At 39.3% G+C, this 20,541-nt stretch overlaps 1 protein-coding gene across 1 annotated transcript in view; it reads right to left on the minus strand.

Moving 5' to 3' along the window:
• WIF1 (WNT inhibitory factor 1) overlaps nt 1-20,541 on the minus strand; it is an 83,974-nt gene that overhangs the window by 22,531 nt on the left and 40,902 nt on the right. The window contains exons 3-5 of the mRNA XM_049883783.1: nt 17,359-17,467; nt 4,288-4,428; nt 140-235 (exon numbers count right to left, since the gene is read on the minus strand). Coding sequence (XP_049739740.1) covers nt 140-235; nt 4,288-4,428; nt 17,359-17,467 — 346 coding nt within the window. The remainder of the gene's footprint in view (nt 1-139; nt 236-4,287; nt 4,429-17,358; nt 17,468-20,541) is intronic.

Genomic DNA, 20,541 nt, shown 5'->3' on the forward strand with positions numbered 1-20,541 from the left:
TTCACTATCGTAATGTGACCAGAAATATAATCTCTGGGACTATGTTTAAAATACATGTGTGGGCTCCATTTTACAAGCAGCTGTGCAGCCCCCACACTCATTAGGAAGGAACCAAGGGAAGTCCATCTCTGTACTTTACCTTTCTCGCAGTGAGGTCCGTAGAATCCATCAGGACACTGGCAGACACGTCTTTCATTACAAAAGCCTCCATTTCGGCATCCTCCTGGGCATTCAGCTTCACCACAGAGAAACAGGACTTATATGAACAAGTTTTGAGTCATATTGGATGAATTACAGCCAACGTGAAGAGGTCATTCTTTCTCCAGTACACCAATTACGTAATTTATTTAATGTGGATACCTCTACCTTTCTCTGTTGAGCACTCATTTCATCCTCTCTGTACTACTTGTAGAGGAACCCTGGTGGCACAGTCGTTAAGCATTTTGACTGCTAACCTAAAGGTCAAGGGTTCCGACCCACCAGACACTCCTTGGGAGAAAAATGTGGCAGTCTGCTTTCATAAAGATTTACAGCCTTCAAAACTCTATGGAACAGTTCTACTCTGCACCATAGGGTTGCTTTGGGTTGGAATCAACTAGATGGCAATGAGTTGTTGTTTGTTGTTGTATACTCCTTGTACTCCACTAAATGTTCAAAGTAAGATTTTGCTTCCCTCAATCCAACATCCAACAATAGGGGGCTCGTTTAAGAAGGAAACCAAAACCAAACCAAATTCACTGCTGTCGAATCAATTCTGACTCAAGGTGACCCCACAGGACAGAGTAGAACTGCCCCATAGGATTTCCAAGGCTGAAAATCTTTACAGAAGCAGATTGCCTTATCTTTCTCCTGCAGAGTGGCTGGTAGGTTTGAACCACCAACTTGGTTAGCAGCCAAGCACTTCAACCACTGCCCCACAAGGGCTGCTTTTAAAAAGGCAAAGCAGATTTTATTCTGCTTTTACTCCAATTTTTTTTTTTTTAATCAATTTACCATACCTCCGTAAATTCACACTGTAACAGAACAAATAATATTGTCCTCAATATTCATTTTCTGAGGGTGGCATGATTTTTTGGGACATCTCTAGAGCACTGAAAGACTCCAGAGCTTAAATTCTGTGCTGGAGAAGCTTGTATGGGGATGGAAAAAAAACAAGGCCTTCATGTTTAAACGGCATCTAAGGCCTGGTGGCGAGGTGCTGATGCCGTTGCCCGGCAGGGACCAGTGGTGTGATGGTGGCATCCTGTCCTCTGTGGAGTCAGCAGCACCAAGCTTTTGGCAATGGGAATAGATGTGTCCCCTTTGCCAGGTGCCAGTTGCTGGTAATGACTGGTAACCTTGCCACGAAGAGCCAGAGCAAGAAAAGGGTGGAGATTCATAACCATAAGATACCTGGAGACTCCGCAAAATGGTGTTTGGTGGGGGGATAAGGACAGACTAAGGAGCCAGGCCAGTTTGGAGGGGTATTAGCATTCTTAAAATCGCAAGTGGGGGCTAAGTCAGCAAAAGTCTGTCTTACACAGTTATTGAACCCTGTATTTACCACCCATCTTCCCATCGGTGTGGCTACAATTATACAAAAAATTTGAAGCATATACTTATATTCATATATATGAATATAAAATATGTATAATATGTAGATATCAACCTCCACAATATGGGTGGTGAGTGGAAGAAATGAACTAAGCAGAAAAAAATAAGAGGAAGTAGAAGCAGTTTGTAGAAACTCTAGAGAACTAAAAATCTCTACTCCAGGGGGCAGCAGAGAGTTGAACCATGGTCCTTCAACTTTACTTATTCTGTGGTTGTACCCAGCACCCCTGGTTCTCTTTTGTACACGGTTCTTGAGTCTCTGCTGTTTATTCATACATGACAAATGTGTATCGATGCCCACCATTTGTGGGGCACAGTTCTAGGTCTTGGATGAGCAATAGAAAGAGACACAATCTCTGTCCTCATGGAGCTCATGAGCAGCTTTCCTGGAGGAGGCAGATATTAATTAAATAAATATGCAAATATATTCATGTTAAGTGAATTACAGCCAACATGAAATTGAAAAGGGCATATAGAACCAACCTGCACTGTTCCAGGTATGTGTGAGGTACACAACAGATGTTTATTGGGTGGATTAACTTTTAGATTGGTTGCTTTCTGGTGATGTAAAGTGAATTAATGGACTTTCATTGGTATATTTTCTTTGTAGGAAGTGATTTCTAAAACTTCTAGAAAAGCTAATCCCATGCACACTATTGTCCAGGGGCAATCCTTCTTCTAGGATTTAGAAGTTCCACTTTCCATTTCCTCACCTTTAGCAAAGCTGTTTTGGTGCCTCTAATCTAACACTCTATATGAGTGCCTCTAATCTCAGTATACTTGGTGGGATTTATACTTCTTGTCATAACATCGAAATATAAATTTAGAGATTGTTTTGGAGCTCTGACACTGACATTGCCCTACTTTCTTCCCATAAAATATGTATTTTATACAGAATCTGTAGAATGGGCTTTATATGTGATCTAAGGACCTGTGCCTATGACCCTGCCTATATACCTACGTGTCTGAGAAATAGATTCTTCTAGCTCTATAGTGCTTAGATCATAAGCGTATTCGGACCAGGCTTTGTGGGGAGGCTGAAGGTAATGAATGAGAACTTTCTTGATGCCTGAGTATAAATATTGTATCCTACCATAGTCATAAGTCACATTGTATAAGCCTAAGAGTGATGAAAGGAACCTGATGAAGTAATTCCCAACAATGTCCAGCAATATCCCAACAATGTACATGCAAAAGTCCCTTCCAGCTATGTGTTCAAGGCCAGGTCCAGAAAGATAGGGTTGACCTTCTAGAAGGTCTGATATGATCCTCACTCAGATTTATCATCCGTCACCATATGAACAGTGGTGAGGATCCTGGGGTCTGAAAATTTGCATCTCTCCCTGTCCGGGGGAATACTGCTGATCACCCAGTTGTGTTTCCTGACTGAGTTGACTGCCTTTGGTATCCTTTGGGTTAATTAAATCTTACTTGATTCACCTCAAGAGTCCCTGGGTGTTACAAATGGTTAACACACTTGACTGCTTAACCAAAAGGCTGGAGGGTCAAGTCCACCCAGAGGTACCTCCAAAGAAAGGCCTGGCAACCTACTTATAAAAAAATCAACCGTTGAAAATCCTATGGAGCACACTTCTAATCGGACACACACGGGGTTGCCATGAGTCGAAATCCACTCAATGGCAATTGGTTACTGTAGATTGACCCTAGAGGTGCCTTTGTTTGGCCTTTCCATCCCTTTGAGTTTACTAGTAACATTCGCCAACAACAGTGCTCATGCAAGTAGCTTGTGACTCTGGTAACAGGGCTCTTTTTAGTTACCAGCATATTATTTTCATGCCTTCATGAATGATATGATGCAACGTCAAGGGTTTTAAGTCCCTGGGAGTTTGAAGGATTCTAATCTTAGTTCATTGCTGTTTTTATTATTATTTTTTTTTAAGGAGGGAGGTGGAGAAGATTGTTTGGTTATATTCATTTGCTTTATCGGCTAGAGATTCAAACTTTAAATCCTTTTCAGAATAGTAATGTTTGTGTTAATGAGTCAGGATTCACACCAAAAAAAAAAAAGGAACCTCTAAATTCTTACAATTTTTTTTATTGGATGATGGGGAACAGTATAATTTAATAGCCAAGAGACTATATTTTGGAGTTGGATTGACCTGGTTCAAATCTCAGCTTCCCCACTTACCAGCTGTGTGACCTCAGACAAGTGATTTCACTTCACCTGTAAACTGGAGTTGTTAATACTAGTACATAACTCATAGGATTGCTGGAAGGTTAAATGAGATAATGCACGTAAAGAATGTTTGATGGTGTCTAGTACAAAGCTAATGCTCAATTGTCTTAGCTATTATTAAGTCAGCAAGAATCATAGGTTTGATTGAGAAACATAGCATTTCATTTAGTGTAGATTGATAGAAAGGACTGGGTAATGTTATTCAACAAAGATGTATTGAGTTCTTACTATGTATCAGTCACTGTTCTGGGAGAATGTTACCTGAGAGTCTATAAATAAGAAAGGCAAGAGGATACCATTCCTTTTGATTGATTTGATTCATAGATTGTAGGTAACTTAAAAATAAAACACTAGGGAAAATAAGTAGGTACCATAGTTGCCTGGGCTATCTGAAAACTAGGACCAATGTGTGATATACAGAACATCCAAGGTCACCTTTGCCCAAATCACACCTGAAGGGCTCACGAGCCTTCTCTTGGACCACCATCAACAATTACCTTGTTGACACGTTTTAAAGAAGATAGCATTTTGAGGTGTTTGGAGGATGGTGTTGCCTTCAGAATTCATTACAATCACATTCACTTCAAATGCCGCCACTCCATCTTGTTTTCCAAGACACGGGAAACCAACTTGAACAACTAAAAGGGAAAGTATGGAGAATCAATTTATCTATTTGATTCCAGCAATCTTGAGAAGAGACTTAAAGAACAAAGCAAAAATGCTTATATTTCATTATTCGACTTCTTTTTTTTTTTTTTACTGTAACAGAATATATTTATTGGGAGTAGATACGATTTGAATCTGGCAGCATCAAACCTAAAGTATTGGGAAGGCGCTCTGAAGAGGGGACAGTGAAAGTAGGTTATATAGGTGGGGTCTGGGAGGGTAGTCTCCTGAAGGTCATTGTAAATTCTTTCCATATTGGTTTCTCAGAGCACGTGCAGAGATTTGGGGTCAGTCAGTAGCAGCAACAGAGTCACTGAGGACATGCTATATATATGTTCTAAAACACAGCTTCCAGATTTGACATTCTTTAATCTCCACTGGTATAAGGACTGTATTTTGATTGTCTGGGCTTTCTCTAAAAAGCCTTGTACATCATGCTCTGTGGAGAAAGAATGGATGACCCTCATTAAGTTGTAACCACTAATAGGAAGCCCTGGTGGTGTAGTGGTTAAGTGTTATGGCTGCAAACCAAAAGGTTGGCAGTTCGAATCCCCTAGGCACTCCTTGGAAACTCTATAGGGCAGTTTCACTCTGTCCTTTAGGGTCACTATAAGTTGGAATTGACTCAACAGCAATGGGTTTGGTTTTTAATATGGAATTAGGTAGCCCTGGTAGCACAATGGTTAAATACTTAGCTGCTAACTAAAAAGTCAGTGGTTCAAACCCACCAGCAGCTCCACAGGAAGAAAGACCTGGCAATCTGCTCCTGTAAAGATTACAGCCTAGGAAACTGTATGGGGCAGTTCTATTCCATCTACAGGGTGATTATGACTCAGAATTGACTCAATGGCACACAACAACAATATAGAATTGGAAATATTTTGCTCATAGGCTGGGCTTATAACATCTCAAGTAAAAGCTTTTCTCTGAAAATTAAAAGTGCAAAAAGGCAGCATAGGCTGATTAATTAGTAGAAGAAATTTTGTGGGCACCTTCATCAGCCTCCATATAATCCAAAAAGAGCTAAAAACCAATTTTTCATAATCCATTAAATACAGCCCTATGAGCAACACCCCATTAGTGAGTTTATTTTACTCTGTGTGCTTGAAAGTGACAAAATATCTTCTTTGAAAATATTCTACAATCCAGACTAGATTTCAATCATTGAACTGAGTTAAGCAAAGTTTTCTCAGCCTATTTGTTAATATGAAGAAGTATTCATATCTTGAGGATTTAGAAGAGAGTTCGATATGATGAAATGATCTCATGAATGGGCTTATAACTAAGAGTTTAGGTTCCTAAAGGTCCCTGGGTGACACAAACAGTTTATGCTCAATTACTAACCTAGAGGCTGTAAGTTCAAAACCACCCAACCATGCCATGGAAGAAAGGTCTGGCAATCTGCTTCTATAAAGATTACAGCCAAAAAAGCCATATGGAGCCATTCTACTCTGTAACACTTGGGATCGCCACGAGCCAGAATTGACATTTGATGGCAATGGGTTTTTGGTTAGGTTCCTAAAGAGGGGCCACTTCTTTCTCGTAAGCCTAATGATCACTTGGTATATTTAAATGTTGACAATGAAGTCACTAAGCAGGGAGTGGGAGCTAATGACATTGCTATACAGAGAGAGTGAGGAGGCCGCCAAGTGGGAAATACCCACAAGTGATTGGGGGTAATGGGGCAAATCAGATGTGACTATTGACTGGAAGACCGATTATGTAAATTGCCAAGATCCACTGGATTATCATAATATATCTATTGGGAAATACTGATCTAGCTGCTGCACCAAGACTCTAGTTCTTCCTTAGCAATAGGGACACATGTGAACTTTTGCTTCATTTTGTTTCTGTATGCCAGGTTATGATTAATTCCAAGCTTGGGCAAATCATATCAAGCCAAGATCAACCCTTTCCTTTTAGGGTTTTCATATACCCGTTTCCCTAGATTTATAAAAAGAAGTGAGCTAGAAATTGGTCTGAACTTTTCTCTACGGCATTGCACACAGCCCAGTCATACAATCTTCTTAATGTGTTTAGCAACTAAAAACCATTCCCAAGGCTTTGGCATTGTCAGTGTTGATTATTGTGCCATTCCCAAATTAACAAGGATTTTCAGTTGCCCTGAATATTGAGATTTGAGCAGTGTGAATTATTTATTAAATGATGGAAAGGAAATATAAATTTTTTTTATTGTACTTTAGAAGAAGGTTTACAGAACAAACTAGTTTCTCATTAAACTGTACACATATTGTTTTATGATATTGGCTAACAACCACACAACATGTCAACACTCTCCCTTCCCAATCTTAGGTTCCCTATTACCAGCTTTCCTGTCCCCTCCTGCCTCGTAGTCCTTGCCCCAGGGCTGGTGTACCCCTTTAGTCTTGCTTTGTTCCGTGGGCCTGTCCCATCTTTGGCTGAAGGGTGAACCTCAGGAGTGACTTCATTACTGAGTTGATAGGGTGTCCAGGGCCACACTCTCAGGGTTTTTTCAGTCTCTGTCAGGCCAGCAAGTCTGGTCTTTCTCTTTGAGTTAGAATTTTGTTCTACATTTTTTTTTCCAGCTCTGTCTGGGACCCTCTATTGTGATCCCTGTCAGAGTAGTCAGTGGTGGTAGCTGGGTACCATCTAGCTTTACTGGACTCAGTCTGGTGGAGGCCATGGTAGATGTCGTCCATTAGTCCTTTGGACTAATCTTTCCCTTGTGTCTTTAGTTTTCTTCATCCTTCCTTGCTTTCGAAGGGGTGAGACCAGTGGAGTATCCTAGGTGGCCACTCATAGGCTTTAAGGCCCCAGACACTACTCACCATAGTAGAATGTAGGACATATTCTTTATAAACTATGTTATGCCAATTGAGCTAGATGTTCTCTGACACCATGGTCCCCACAGCCCTCAGCCCAGCAATTTGGTCCCTCAAGGAGTTTGGATGTATCTATTGAGCTTCCATGACCTTGCCTTATACAAGTTGTGCGGGCTTCCCCAGTATTGTGTATTGTCTTACCCTTCACCAAAGTTACCAGTTATCTATTGTCTATTTAGTGTTTTTCCATCCCTACCCCTCCCTTCCCTTGTCACCATCAAAGGTTGTGTGTGTGTGTGTGTGTGTGTGTGTGTGTGTAAACCTTTTCATGAGTTTTTACAGTGGTGGTCTCATACAATATTTGTCCTTTTGTGCTTGACTTAGGAAATAGAAATATTTTAGCAGGGAAAAAAAAAAGAGCAAGTGAATGAGAGAGATAACCAAAATTGTATCTGAAATTCCAAAGTGAGATTGACACTGTTGAAAGCCTTGATTTAAGGAAACCCAATATGTGAATATGTAAATTATAAAACAAAACAAAATCCACTGATAAAGATTTTCATTTCAGAAGGAAGCAAAGGAGCTTGAGCCCATTGTTGCAGCCACTGTATCAATCCATCTTGTTGAGGGTCTTCCTCTTTTTCGCTGGCCCTCTACTTTACCAAGCATGACGTTCTTCTCCAGGGACTGATCCCTCCTGATAACATGTCCAAAATATATGAGACTTAGTCTCGCCATCCTTGCTTCTAAGGAGCATTCTGGTTGTACTTCTTCCGAGACAGATCTGTTCATTCTTTTGGCAGTCCATGGTATATTCAATATTTTTCACCAACATCACAATTTAAAAGCGGTAATTCTTCTTAAAAAAGGGCCTTCCTTATTCATTGCCCAGCTTTTGCATGCATATAAGGCAATTGAAAACACCATGGCTTGGGTCAGGCGCACCTTAGTCTTCAAGGTGACTGGTCTTGTGGTGATGCTAAAAAGTATGGCTCTACACAATCCAAAGGAATAAAAGCAAAGATGCAAAATCCAATAGAATGTTCAGCAGAGAAAACACATTATACTTTTCTTTAGAGCTTTTAAAGTGAGCCTTTCCCTTTAAATGGCTAAATACAAATTTGAGTAAAAATACAAAGAGTTCATCCATTCCATAAATATTTATTGAGTACCTACTGTGTGCTAGTCACTATTCCAAGCACTGGGAATACTTTTAGTAAACAAGCAAACAAAAAAAACCCTGCCCTTGTGGCATTTTCATTTTTGTTGTTTGTTTTGAAGACATTTTGTAATAGTGAAATATTTTAATCATTTTAAAAATCTAGAAAAATAAAGTAAAAAATTGACAAATGTTTAAAGCTACTGCAGTGCAATGGATTGCTTTATATGGCTTTTAGAGTCATGATCTTATAACTGCCATCAAATGATTGGGTGGGACTATACAAATAAGGAGCTTGTGGCCAACCAAGAAGACTGGACAGCTTGCTAATAGTAAAAATAAGGTGCATGGCACCCTTCTGGGGTTGGGACCATGCAAATAAGGTGTATGTTACTTTAACAAGGCAGTTGGTTATTTTTGCTATCTGGTAGGCTTAAAAGACAGCCAATCCCAGAGCAGAGGGGAGATCTCACGACCACCAAGAAAAAAGAACTGGAGCAGAGTGTACCCTTTGGACCCAGGGTCACTGCGTTGAGAACCTCCTAGATGCAGGAGACAGAGAGTTGTAATACCAGACATGGCACAAGACAGTGAGAAGCGGCAGCAAGTGCAGCAGAGAACCAGCAGGAGCAGAACCAGGAGATCGGCAGGGGACAATGCAGTGGGCTTCCCAGCCACTAAGTGAGAGAGTTTTGGGCAGAAGCCTTGCTAGCAGAGTGGAGTGCCTCTGGACATTTGGTGGAGCTAGGCTCCCCCAACTATAGAGGTAGAGAGCTTTGTGCCTTGGGGCCAAGGTTTACTGGCAGGTGGGATGCCTCTGGGCACTTACTGGTGGAGCTAAAGAGCTTTGTAATACTTGCACAAACAGGGCAGAGGCCAGATCAGCCCAAGAGGCATGAGGGGCCAAGGGGCTGAGAAGCTGAAGGCCAGAGAGAGGCCTGCCTGTGAGCATGGCTGAGAAGCTGTCCTAACTGAAGAACTGTATCCTGAGTCATTCCTGATCCTGAATTATAACCTGTTGTTGTTGTTAGATGCTGTTAAGTCAGTTCTGACTCATAGTGGCCCTTTGTACAATAGAATGAAACACTGCCCGGTCCTTGGGCCATCTTCACAATCGTTGTTATGCTTAAGCCCATTGTTGTAGCCACTGTGTCAGTCCATCTCGTTGTGGGTCTTCCTCTTTTATGCTGATCTTCTACCAAGCATGTCCTTCTCCAGGGGCTGATCCCTCCTGATAACATGTCCAAAGTATATGAGATATGGTCTCTCGATCCTTGCTTCTAACCTGTTACTTCCCTAGTAAATCCCATAATTGTGAGTATTGTCTGTGAGTTCTGTGTGGCCACTGCAACAAATTATCAAACTCAGCAGAGAAGTAAAGAGTGCCATTGGAGGGACAGCTGGTGTCAGAATTGATAAAAAGGTTTGAGAGAGAAGTATGTCTGATCTCGGCTTCATAGGAATCAGCCATGGGCTGATGATCTTGATTTTCCCCTCTTGTGAAATTGGATGAAGAGGTCAGACAACGACACTGCCACCATGCCATTTTTATGGCTATAAATTTAAATTAGAATTGAAAGTTGTTGCAATGTTTGTTTCTGATCTGGACTTTTATAATCTATCTACACCAATTGCCTATATCTTAACTTCAAAACAGGAACATAAATGTCCTCTGGGAATAATGTCTAATGCCTTAAACAAGAACCAGGTAGAAAATTTCACTTGCTATGACACATTGATTTTGGGCAGGTTAGAGTTTGTCCCCCCCACACAAAAAATATGTTGAAGTCCTAACCTCAGTACCTGTGAAATGTGACCTTATTTGGAAATGGGTCTTGGCAGATGTAATCGAGTTAAAATGAGATCATCCTGGATTAGAATGGGCTGTAATCCAGTATGACTGGTGTCTTCATTAAAAAAAAGGAAGAGACACAGGGACAGACACACAGGAAGAACATCATGTGACAACACAGGCAGAGATTGGAGCGATGCGCCCACAAGCCAAGGAACACCAAGCGTTGCTGGCAACACCAGACGCCAAGAGAAAGGCATGGAACAGACTGTCCCCTAGAGCCTACAGAGACAGCACGGTTCTACCAACACCTTGATTTTGGACTTATAACCTCAAAAGCCATGAGAGAATAAATTTTTCTTGTTTTAAACCACCCAGATTGTGGGAATTTGTTACAGTAGCCCTAGGAATCTAACACAGGAGTTGAGTTAAACTTTCTGGGTCTCAATTTCCTTATTTGACCGGAAGACTAATAGCAATACTGTTAAAAGAATTTTAAGAAAATTTAGGTAAAAAAAATCCTTTTATTTAAAAGTTTATAGAAACGTGTAATGTTGTCATTCACCATCAGACGGATCTTTCTTTTCTAAAAAATCTTATCAAAGTACTCACACATACAGCAAAGTTGTACCGAATTGTGCCAAATGCAGGAGGTAAGAAGAGAGAGTCAGCCTTTTACAGCTTGGAATAGAAAAACTGCAAGCAATCTCAGCAGATAACTAAAGATGTAGTATCTTCAACTAGTACACCAACAGAGGAGACATCCCTAAGAATTATTTTACGAACCTACAATTATGTCACAATTAATGATAATGTTAATATGAAATATTTTCCTTCTTTCTTCACCTTTTAAATACCTAACACACTCTAGATTTAGAGTTTTGCTTGCTTCGTTAATATAGACTAACTCCCAACTGACATATTCACCAAGTTAAAAGTGAACACATCAAAATCCTTCGGCTCAGGTAAGAAAGTTTTACCTACACATGCCCATCTGTTTTGGAACGGGAAGCATATAAGCCCACTAATGATCTGAACCCTCTACAGAATAATTTGAAAAGAACTAGGAAATAAAAATTTAGAAGTTAGGAGGTAGTTGGCTTATGAGCTCAGATGAGTTAACTTTAAATGTAAAAGTAGAAATGAATAACGAGTGTGTAAACTACACTAATTACACTTGCCCATTATTCAATTTTAATACAGGAAATGAAAATTTGATTTCCTCTTCTGCGTGCTCTTCTTATCCTCCTTTTTGCCTAAGTTTTATCCTTAAGACCATTTAATTATAAGAATAATAATTTCACACCTCTTAAAAATTTTCAGAAAATGTTGGCATCAATTTTTGCATTAATAAAACCCTGACCTCAGCCTCATCTCTAGTAGTGGCCTCTACTAGATTCCTCTCAGTTCTACAAACACATGGCGCAGATCCCCAGTGCTCTGACTTGGCACACCCAGCCTACTGCTCAGAATCTTCTTTCTCATCTTTTCTGTCCAGCGTCCTCCCACTTACCCTTCAAAGCCACAATTAAATGGCATACTCTCGGTAGCCTTCCCTAGCGCCTCCTGCCTAAATCATTTCACTTACGTATTTTGCGAACATCTCTATATATGATTTCATATTATAATGATTTAATTATGGTTCTGCATCCTTTGCTAAAGATGAGGTTTTCAAAGGCAAGGACTTTATCTAATTTATTTGCATATTCCCAGCACCCAGCATATTGTCTGTCATAAACTTTTTTTTTTCAGTTGCCATCCAGTAGATTCTGACTCATGGTGACCCCCTGTGTGTCAGAGTAGAACAGTGTTCCACAGGGTTTTCAATGGCTGCTTTTTCCAGACATCAATTGCCAGGCCTTTCTTCTAAGGTGCCTCTGGATAGATTCAAACTACTAACCTTTTGGTTATCAGCCAAGCACTAGGCACTCCCATTAATCTGAGAGACTCAAAGATATACATGGTGGAAGACACGTCCATACTCCCTTACACACACAGGCACACACTTGCACATTCACACATACACAGAAAAAGACAGAAATTCACTAGAGACAGCTGGAGACATAGAAACCCAAAAAACCAAACCCAGTGCCATCAAGTCGATTCTGACTCATAGCGACCCTATAGGACAGAGTAGAACTGCCCCACAGAGTTTCCAAAGAGCGCCTGGCGGATTTGACCTGCTGACCCTTTGGTTGGCAGCCGTAGCACTTAACCACTATGCAACCAGGGTTTGGAGACATAGAGTACACCCAAAATATTAGCAAGATGCACTCAGAAACATGCATGCACAAAGAAAGAGACATCAAAGGCAGAAAAGACTCTCTACTTCCAAGGAATGATAAGAATGTGAAAAGTCATATTGTGCTCTTACAACAATAAGCATATGAGCAGAAAGCCACTTTCACCCAAAGACAGATGAAAGTAAGACAGTTGTGAATTCTAATGCAGTCTAGTCTGAAGAGTCTAATCCAAAGCGAATTAAAACAACTCAGAAAAACTAAAGAGAATTGAACATAGCTCACATGGCTTTCAAGTACACACTGATGTAGAACTGATTGCATTCTCTTGTGTATTCTGATTGAATATCCCCTCCACCTTTCGAAGGGCATAGTGCCATACAGCCTCAGCCTCTGGCCATGCAGGGACTGACCAAACAGCCAGAGAAGAGCTGAGAAAGGCAGGCAAGAGCTTATTTTCAATGCCATGTGATTATAAACTGCTGCATGATTATAAATTATCCAACACATATATATTCATCAATGCTCCAAGCTGAGCTGACAGCCATTTATTCTCTCAGCAAGCATACTGAGCACCCTGCTCTGGACTTCACATTCTGCTAAGAACTGGGGTCACCAAGAAGAAGATGGTTTTCTAGTATTAGCACCCCTGGCGGCGCAATGGTTAAGAGTTACCATGAGCTATGGCTGCTAACCAAAAGGTTGGCAGTTCAAATCCACAAGCTGTTCCTTGGAAATCTGTGCGGCAGTTCTGCCCTGTCCTATAGGGTCACTACAAGTCAGAATTGATTCAACAGCAATGGGTTTGGTTTGGTTTCTTAGAATTTCTAGACATGGAATTCCTGAAAGTCTTAGTTGAAAAACCCCACTGCTCTGTTGGTTTCATGGTATGACAGAGAGAGTGTTCAAAGAGGCAAAGCCTCAGCTTTATAGAAAAGTTTTGGTTTTTTTTGTTATACAACCCAGTAATTTTACTGAAATCACCCTGTAGTTTGTATTTCCTGTTTTTGTTCTCTTTAAATGCCAGAAGGAAGGCGCTTCATAACTATTAAAGATCAGGAGTTTTTGTTGTTGTTTGTTCTTTTTTTCATACAGTGTTTAGGTGTATAGGAGTCTGTGGGATAAAAGAACAGTTTAGCAGCTTGGGGGTATAAAGTAGCCAAGCAGAATAATGAAAGTTACCTGGATGCTTAGGAGCGGAGACACACCGATTTGGTTACTTTTTAATAATTTAAGGTACTTTCACATGCTCCTACTGTGGGGACTGGGTTAATGAGACTAATGAATAACTGCCCTGCAATGGGCTAAAATGCCCATAAACTTCTTGCACCTGCATTTCTGCAAAGAAATCCTACATGTGCCTCCAAATAGCTACGCACTTGGGGGTGAGGTTGTACACGAAAATATATGCAAGAGTGTGTGTGTGCATATGTCTGTGCGAATTTCACCTTGTCCTGAAAAGGCTTCTTTTTAATTACCATCCACTTTTTCCTCTAAATTTCATTATTTGTAAAGATTCTAAAATATTAGAAAATGGTGTTTTATCTAAACATGATCTATGAAAATATTCTCCTATCATTCGTTCAACATCTTGTTTCAATACCCCAAAAAGTAGAATTTCAGTGGTATTCAGTAAAAGTAGAATACTAGACACAAAATGTGAGTGAAGCTGAAAGACTTAGGATACAAGCATCACATTAGAAATCCAAAGATCCAGGATTCACTGGAAGCCAAGCAGGTCTAAAACTGTGTAATTAATTTAATAGATACATTTTAAGTGGGCTGAAATGAACTTATATTCCTTTAATAAACAGAAAAGGACAAAGGAAAAATTCGAACATATAAAATGGAAATAGATAGGTTATTATTTATTCCTAACCACTTCTAAAAATTACAACACGTGAGTGTGTTGTAAGCTGAGAATTCCTAACAAAATATCAGGTACTAATATTTTCATAGCAAAGAAGGATGATTAACTGAAAGGAAATTTTTTAGGAAATAATCTTCCACTAAGAAAGAACACCATGTGAAATGGCATGAGACTGAGCAAGGGCCGTATTTCAAAAACTTACTGGCTGGAGTGCCTTTTTTGTTATCTTTGTGATGTAGGAAAGTCCTGGGATCCCATGGGAGTGGAATCAAGATATCTATGTCTTCCTCAGGGCCACAAATCTCAGGCCAATGAATCGCCAGAACCCAAGGCCTCATTCCTTCACGGGGGCTTCCTAGAGTCCAAATCCATCTAGGTCAGATACAAATCCTCTGGGATGGCTGCTGGCCACTCCTGTCGCACTGGGATGACCCAAAGGGAACCAAAGTTCATACTCCTCCCGTCTGCATCCATGTTGGTACTTATGCCAGGAAACTAAAGAAACCCTGTGGTTATACAGTCCTCAATTCTTGCAGTGCTGGGAAATGGCATCACGGATCCATTAGAAGTGGTAGATTACTGCACCCAGAAATGACTTTTGTAAAGGTGTTAGATTTCCTGATCATTTTACAGACTTAAATTAGTTCCTAATGGGATTTTCATGTGTCATTTGACAAAATTATTCTAACATTGCTCTGGAAGAATAAGATTAAAATCATTTTTTGAAAAAGAGACAGGGTTTTGCTACCAATTATTTTAAAATATTATAAACATACAAATATTACATAGTAGAAACAAACAGTAAACTATAAAACAAACTCTGTGTAGAAAAACTTAATGTGAGATAAAGGGCATATTTTGGATCAATGAAGAAGGAGAATGAATTCAACCTCTCACATCAGATAAATTGATGACTTGGAAAAAAAATTCAGGTTAGAACCCCACCTCATATGATTGCCAAAATAAACTTCCATAAAATACTAGAATCATATGTAAGTTATCACTTAACTGCTCTCTGGAATAGGAAGAAATTTCCAAACATAAAACTAATAGGAAAAAAATCGCAAAGGAGAGGACAGATTTGTCCACACAGAATTTTAAAACCTCTGCATATTCAAAAGAAAAAATATGTGTATTATACTCTTGCCCTTGAGTAAATTCCGTCTCATAGCAACCCTGTAGGACAAGTAGAACTGCCTCATAGGGTTTCCGAGGAGCGGCTGGTAGATTCGAACTACCAAACTTTTGGTTAGCAGCCAAACACTTAACCACTGAGCCACCAGGGCCCCACATGTACTATATGTACATAAGCATATAAATGATAAATTGGAAAAAAAAATGGCAACAAAGGGTAAATATACTTAATACAGAGAGCTTTGAAAATCAACAGGAAGAACACTATTAATATAAAAAAGAGAATAAGACAGACATTTTACACTGGTTACTAGATACAAGAAAATATGTCCTGCCTCAAATATAATTTTAAAAAATCAAAATAATATTAGAAACTACTTTTTACTTTTTAAATCAGCAAGGTGGTTAACGTGATTAATATCCTAACGTGACGAGGTTACGGTGAGCCAACCACTTTCCCATGCTGCTAGCCAAGATACGAACTGGTGTAATCTTTGTGGAAAGTAACTTGGCATTTTGGCAATTTGTTCTAAAAACCTTTAAAATGTTCATAGTTTATCCTTTGACACAATAACTCCACTGTTAAGAATTTATCTTAACAAAATAATGAGATAAGCACAAAGATTTTGGTACAGACGTTAATCCAACCAATAATTTTCTGAGTGTCTGCTCTGTGTTGGATCTGTGTTGGGAGTCACGTGAATAAGACAAATACGGCTCCTGCCAGGGGTGGATTAACCAGTAAGCAAGGTATGCACGGGTTTAATTGTATTTACTTACTAATCAGTAGTGCACAATTTCACGTGGGTTTTACCACATCTTTGTTTTACCACATTATTGGGTAATCTGTCCCTGGCCCCTGCCGTTACAGAAGTTGCTCTCTATTAGTTTAAAAAGGATACTCATTGTGTGTTATTTCTAGTATGCAAACTCTGAAAATAATCTAAGTAACAACAACAACAGTAGGGAATGGGTAAATAAATTACAGTATATAAAGTCATTAAAAATGACTTTTGAAAGAATCCATAATGACATGGGAAAATGTTCATGTTAAAATCCTAAAAGCAAAAATTAAATCATGATGCAAAAATCAAATATACAATATTATCCCAATTACTTAAAAACATATATTCATTAAAAAAAAGACTAGAAGGAAATACATGAGCACGTTAGCACAGGTAATCCTTGTGTATTTTTCTAAAAGTCAGAAAATCTGGGCCCTACACCATAACTACTGATATGTGACTTTGGGCAAGTTGGTTAAATCTCATAAACCTTAATTTTTTAATTTGTAAAATGGAGTTGTAAGTCTGGCCTTGACTCTCTCCAAATACTCAAATTAGATAATGTGTGAATATTTTGTAAGCTGAGAAACTCCAAACAAATATCAAGTACTACTATCTTCTTAGCAAAGAAGGATGATTAGATCTGAAAGGATGAACCCCTTTTTCCCACTTTTCCATGTCTCTTCTCTCCCTCAAATTCCTATTTAGTACAAGGCTCATTTTGGGGAACTTTCTCTTGTCTTGTCCCATTTGACCCTATCACTTACTTTGCATCTTTGCCACATTTATGTGCATTACATTAACCCACACTTATTGGCCAGATATATCTTACTTAACATATATTTTTTTTTAATTCTGGAATCATTTATGAACTGGGTGTGGGCTGGCGCTATCTTGAGTTTTTAGGAAATTATAAAGCTGTCATTTCTTCACTCTCATCATAAAATTTTGCCCTAAAGGATGTATAGATGTATCAACTGGGCTGCCTTAAAATAAGCAGATTTATTCAGGAAAACATTTCATAATCCCTCTCATGGATGACATCTGGATCTTAGATACTATTCCCATAACTATTAAGTTGTAAGCATAAGCCTTTCTCCGAGGATAAGACCACCTACCTGACGCCTTGTGCGGCACTGTTCCCAGCAGAGGGACATTGACGGTTGGATCTGCCATGATGCCTTTATCTAAGGAGCGCAAGGACAGGAATTCATAGAAGTATTCTGCCTACAACAAATAGCGTTGACAGTTAGTGCCATGGAAACTACAGAGAGCGAGAAAGCACTCCTCAACTCATCATCTGTCTGATGGGAGTGACGTTTTTCACTATGGGAACTCTGGAGCACATGACATCTATGATATTGTATTGGAGTAAATAAATCTTCTGTGTTCTAAAATTATAAGATTAGAACTTCTGTTTGGAAAGAAGTGATCCCCTAAAATCATTAAAAACATTTATCCAAAATATCCACAAAAAGTAGCCTTTTAGCTTAAATTATATTATTTAATTGCTGTTTCCTAAAAAGATTGAGGAAAAAAAAATGCTCTCAAGAATAAACTCGATAACTGGGATCTCCTAAAAATTAAACATTTATGCTCATCAAAAGACTTCACAAAAGAGTAAAAAGAGAACCTACAGACTGGGAAATTTTGGGGGGGGGGGGCTATGATATATCCCACAGGGGTCTAATCTTTAAAATTTATAGAAAACTTCAATACTTCAACTACAAAAGACAATCCAATTAAAAAATGGGCAAACAAGACAGGAACCATTCCCAAAGCCAACTCTTCAGACAGGGATTGGGCTAGACTATGGGATAGAAAATGATACTGGTGAAGAATGAGCTTCTTGGATCAAGTAGACACATGAGACTGTGTTGGCATCTCCTGTCTGGAGGGGAGATGAGAGGGCAGAGGGGTCAGAAGCTGGCTGAATGGACATGAAAATAGTGGAGGGAAGGAGCGAGCTGTCTCATTAGGGGGAGAGCAACTAGGCGTATATAGCAAGGTGTATATAAATTTTTGTATGAGAGGCTGACTCAATTTGTAAACTTTTACTTAAAGCACAATAAAAATTAACAAAAAAAAAAGGGCAAAGGTCATGAACAGATTCTTCACCAAAGAGATTCAGGTGGCTAACAAGCACATGAAAAGATGCTCATGATTATTAGCCAATGGAGCGGTGCAAATCAAAACTACAATGAGATACCATCTCACCCCAGCAATTAATAGCAGTGATCAAAAAACAGAAAACAAAGGTGAGGTTGCTGGGAGACTGGAACAACAAATACCACTGGGAATGTAAAACGGTACAACCACTGTGGAAAACAGTATGACGCTTCCTTGAAAAACTAGACATAGAAATACCATATGATCGAGCAATCCCACTACTAAGTATACATCCCAGAGAAATAAGAGCTCTAACACGAATGGACGTATGCACACCCATGTTCACTGCAGCATTATTCACAATAGCAAAAAGATGGAAACAACCCAAATGCCCATCAACAAATGAATGGATAAACAAATTCTGGTACATACACACAATGGAGTACTACACAACGATAAAGAACAATGAGGAATCTGCAGAACATCTTACAGCATGGATGGATCTGGAGGATATTATGCTGAGTGAAATAAGTCAATCACAAAAGAACAAATACTTTTTTTTTATGGTAAATGTACTCATCGTTTTTATGGTAAATGCTATAAAATGTGTAATCCTGCAACAAGACCAATTACAAACAATAATTTGTGAGAAGATACATAGGTAAACATATATATGCTAAATAGACGAGGGAGTCTTATGGGAGTAGACCCATATACATACAGTTATGGTTGTGGGTATTTCTGCTCACATATTTGTAAATGATGCATGTATATAACAGAGCACATAGGTGGCAGAGTTATAGAAACTACTTAGACATCTGGACTGAACCACTGGACTTGAAGGCTAAGGACATCGTCTTGGGGGACATCTAGGTCAACTGGCAAAATACAGTTCATAAAGACATCCTTGTCTGGTGAGTAGAGTCTGGGATCTTAAAAGCTTGTGAGCAGCCATCTAAGAAGCAACTATTGGTCTCTCCCTATCTGCAGCAAAGGAGAATGAAGAAAACCAAAGACTCGAGGAAGCTATTAGTCCAAAGGGCTAATGGCCCACGTGAACTACAGCCTCCCGTAATCTGAGGCCAGAAGAACTACCGACCACTCTGGCCAGGATCACAATAGAAGGCCCCATTTAAAATGGGTAAAAAATGTGGAACAAAATTCAAATTGAAAAAAAAAAAAAAAAAAGACCAGACTTACTGGTCTGAAAGAGACTGGAGGAAACCCTAAGACTATTGCCATGAGACAACCTTCTATCTTGAAACTGAAGACACTGCCGCCACAGGCCGCCTTTCAGCCAAATAATAGAAGGGACTATCGCATAAAAAATAATACCCGTCAGGAATGTTCTTCCTGGAACAATCAACTATATGAGACCAAAAGGGCAACATTTGCCCAAATTCAAAGGTGAGAAGGCAGGGAGGGACAGGAAAACCAGATGAATGGAAACAGGGAACCCAGGGGGGGAATAGGGAGAGTGCTGACACATTGCAGGAGTTACAACCAATGCCACAGAAAATTTGTGCATGAATTATTGACTGGAAAACTAATTTGCTATGTAAACTTTCACCTAAAGCACAATAAAATCTTTTTTAAAAAATGCTCTCAGGGAAACAAGTGATGTCAAAACAATCTTCAACTAGTCCTTAGAAAATTCATCACAGCTTCTTGGGTCATTCTTTAATTGCTTTCAAATCCGAAGTGAGTCTTTTGATCAGAATTTGGAGAACTGTAATAAATAGGGATAATGAAAACAACAACCTAGAAGCAAAAGAAAGTATTAAAGTCCAACATTTAATGACCTTACTGTTAGCATTTATTTTTCTGTTTTGTTCCCTTTGAAAGGAATTTAATTACGGACAGAAAGGTCTAAAAATGCAAAACCACTCCTTCAATATGACAAGCTGTAAAACTTTACACTGTAAATATTTCCATTTTCCCACTAAGTCTTTAGTTGAGAAAATGATTCCTGCTACTCAAACAGCCGTGAAATACTGAAGGTAGTGACGCATTCTCTCACTGTAGAGCGTTGAAGCTTAACTGATTCTCAACTGGGCTGTTTAAAAGGGTTCATGGAAACAATGTGTTATTGCCTGGAAATAAAGAAAAATCAACACATAGTACAAATACTAAAATCAGAGGCAAGTTAAGTGGTTCTTCAGGTATCCATAGAAATATCCAATATTTGGATG

The sequence above is a fragment of the Elephas maximus genome, chromosome 4 (genome assembly GCF_024166365.1).
Source record: "Elephas maximus indicus isolate mEleMax1 chromosome 4, mEleMax1 primary haplotype, whole genome shotgun sequence".
NCBI lineage: Eukaryota > Metazoa > Chordata > Mammalia > Proboscidea > Elephantidae > Elephas > Elephas maximus.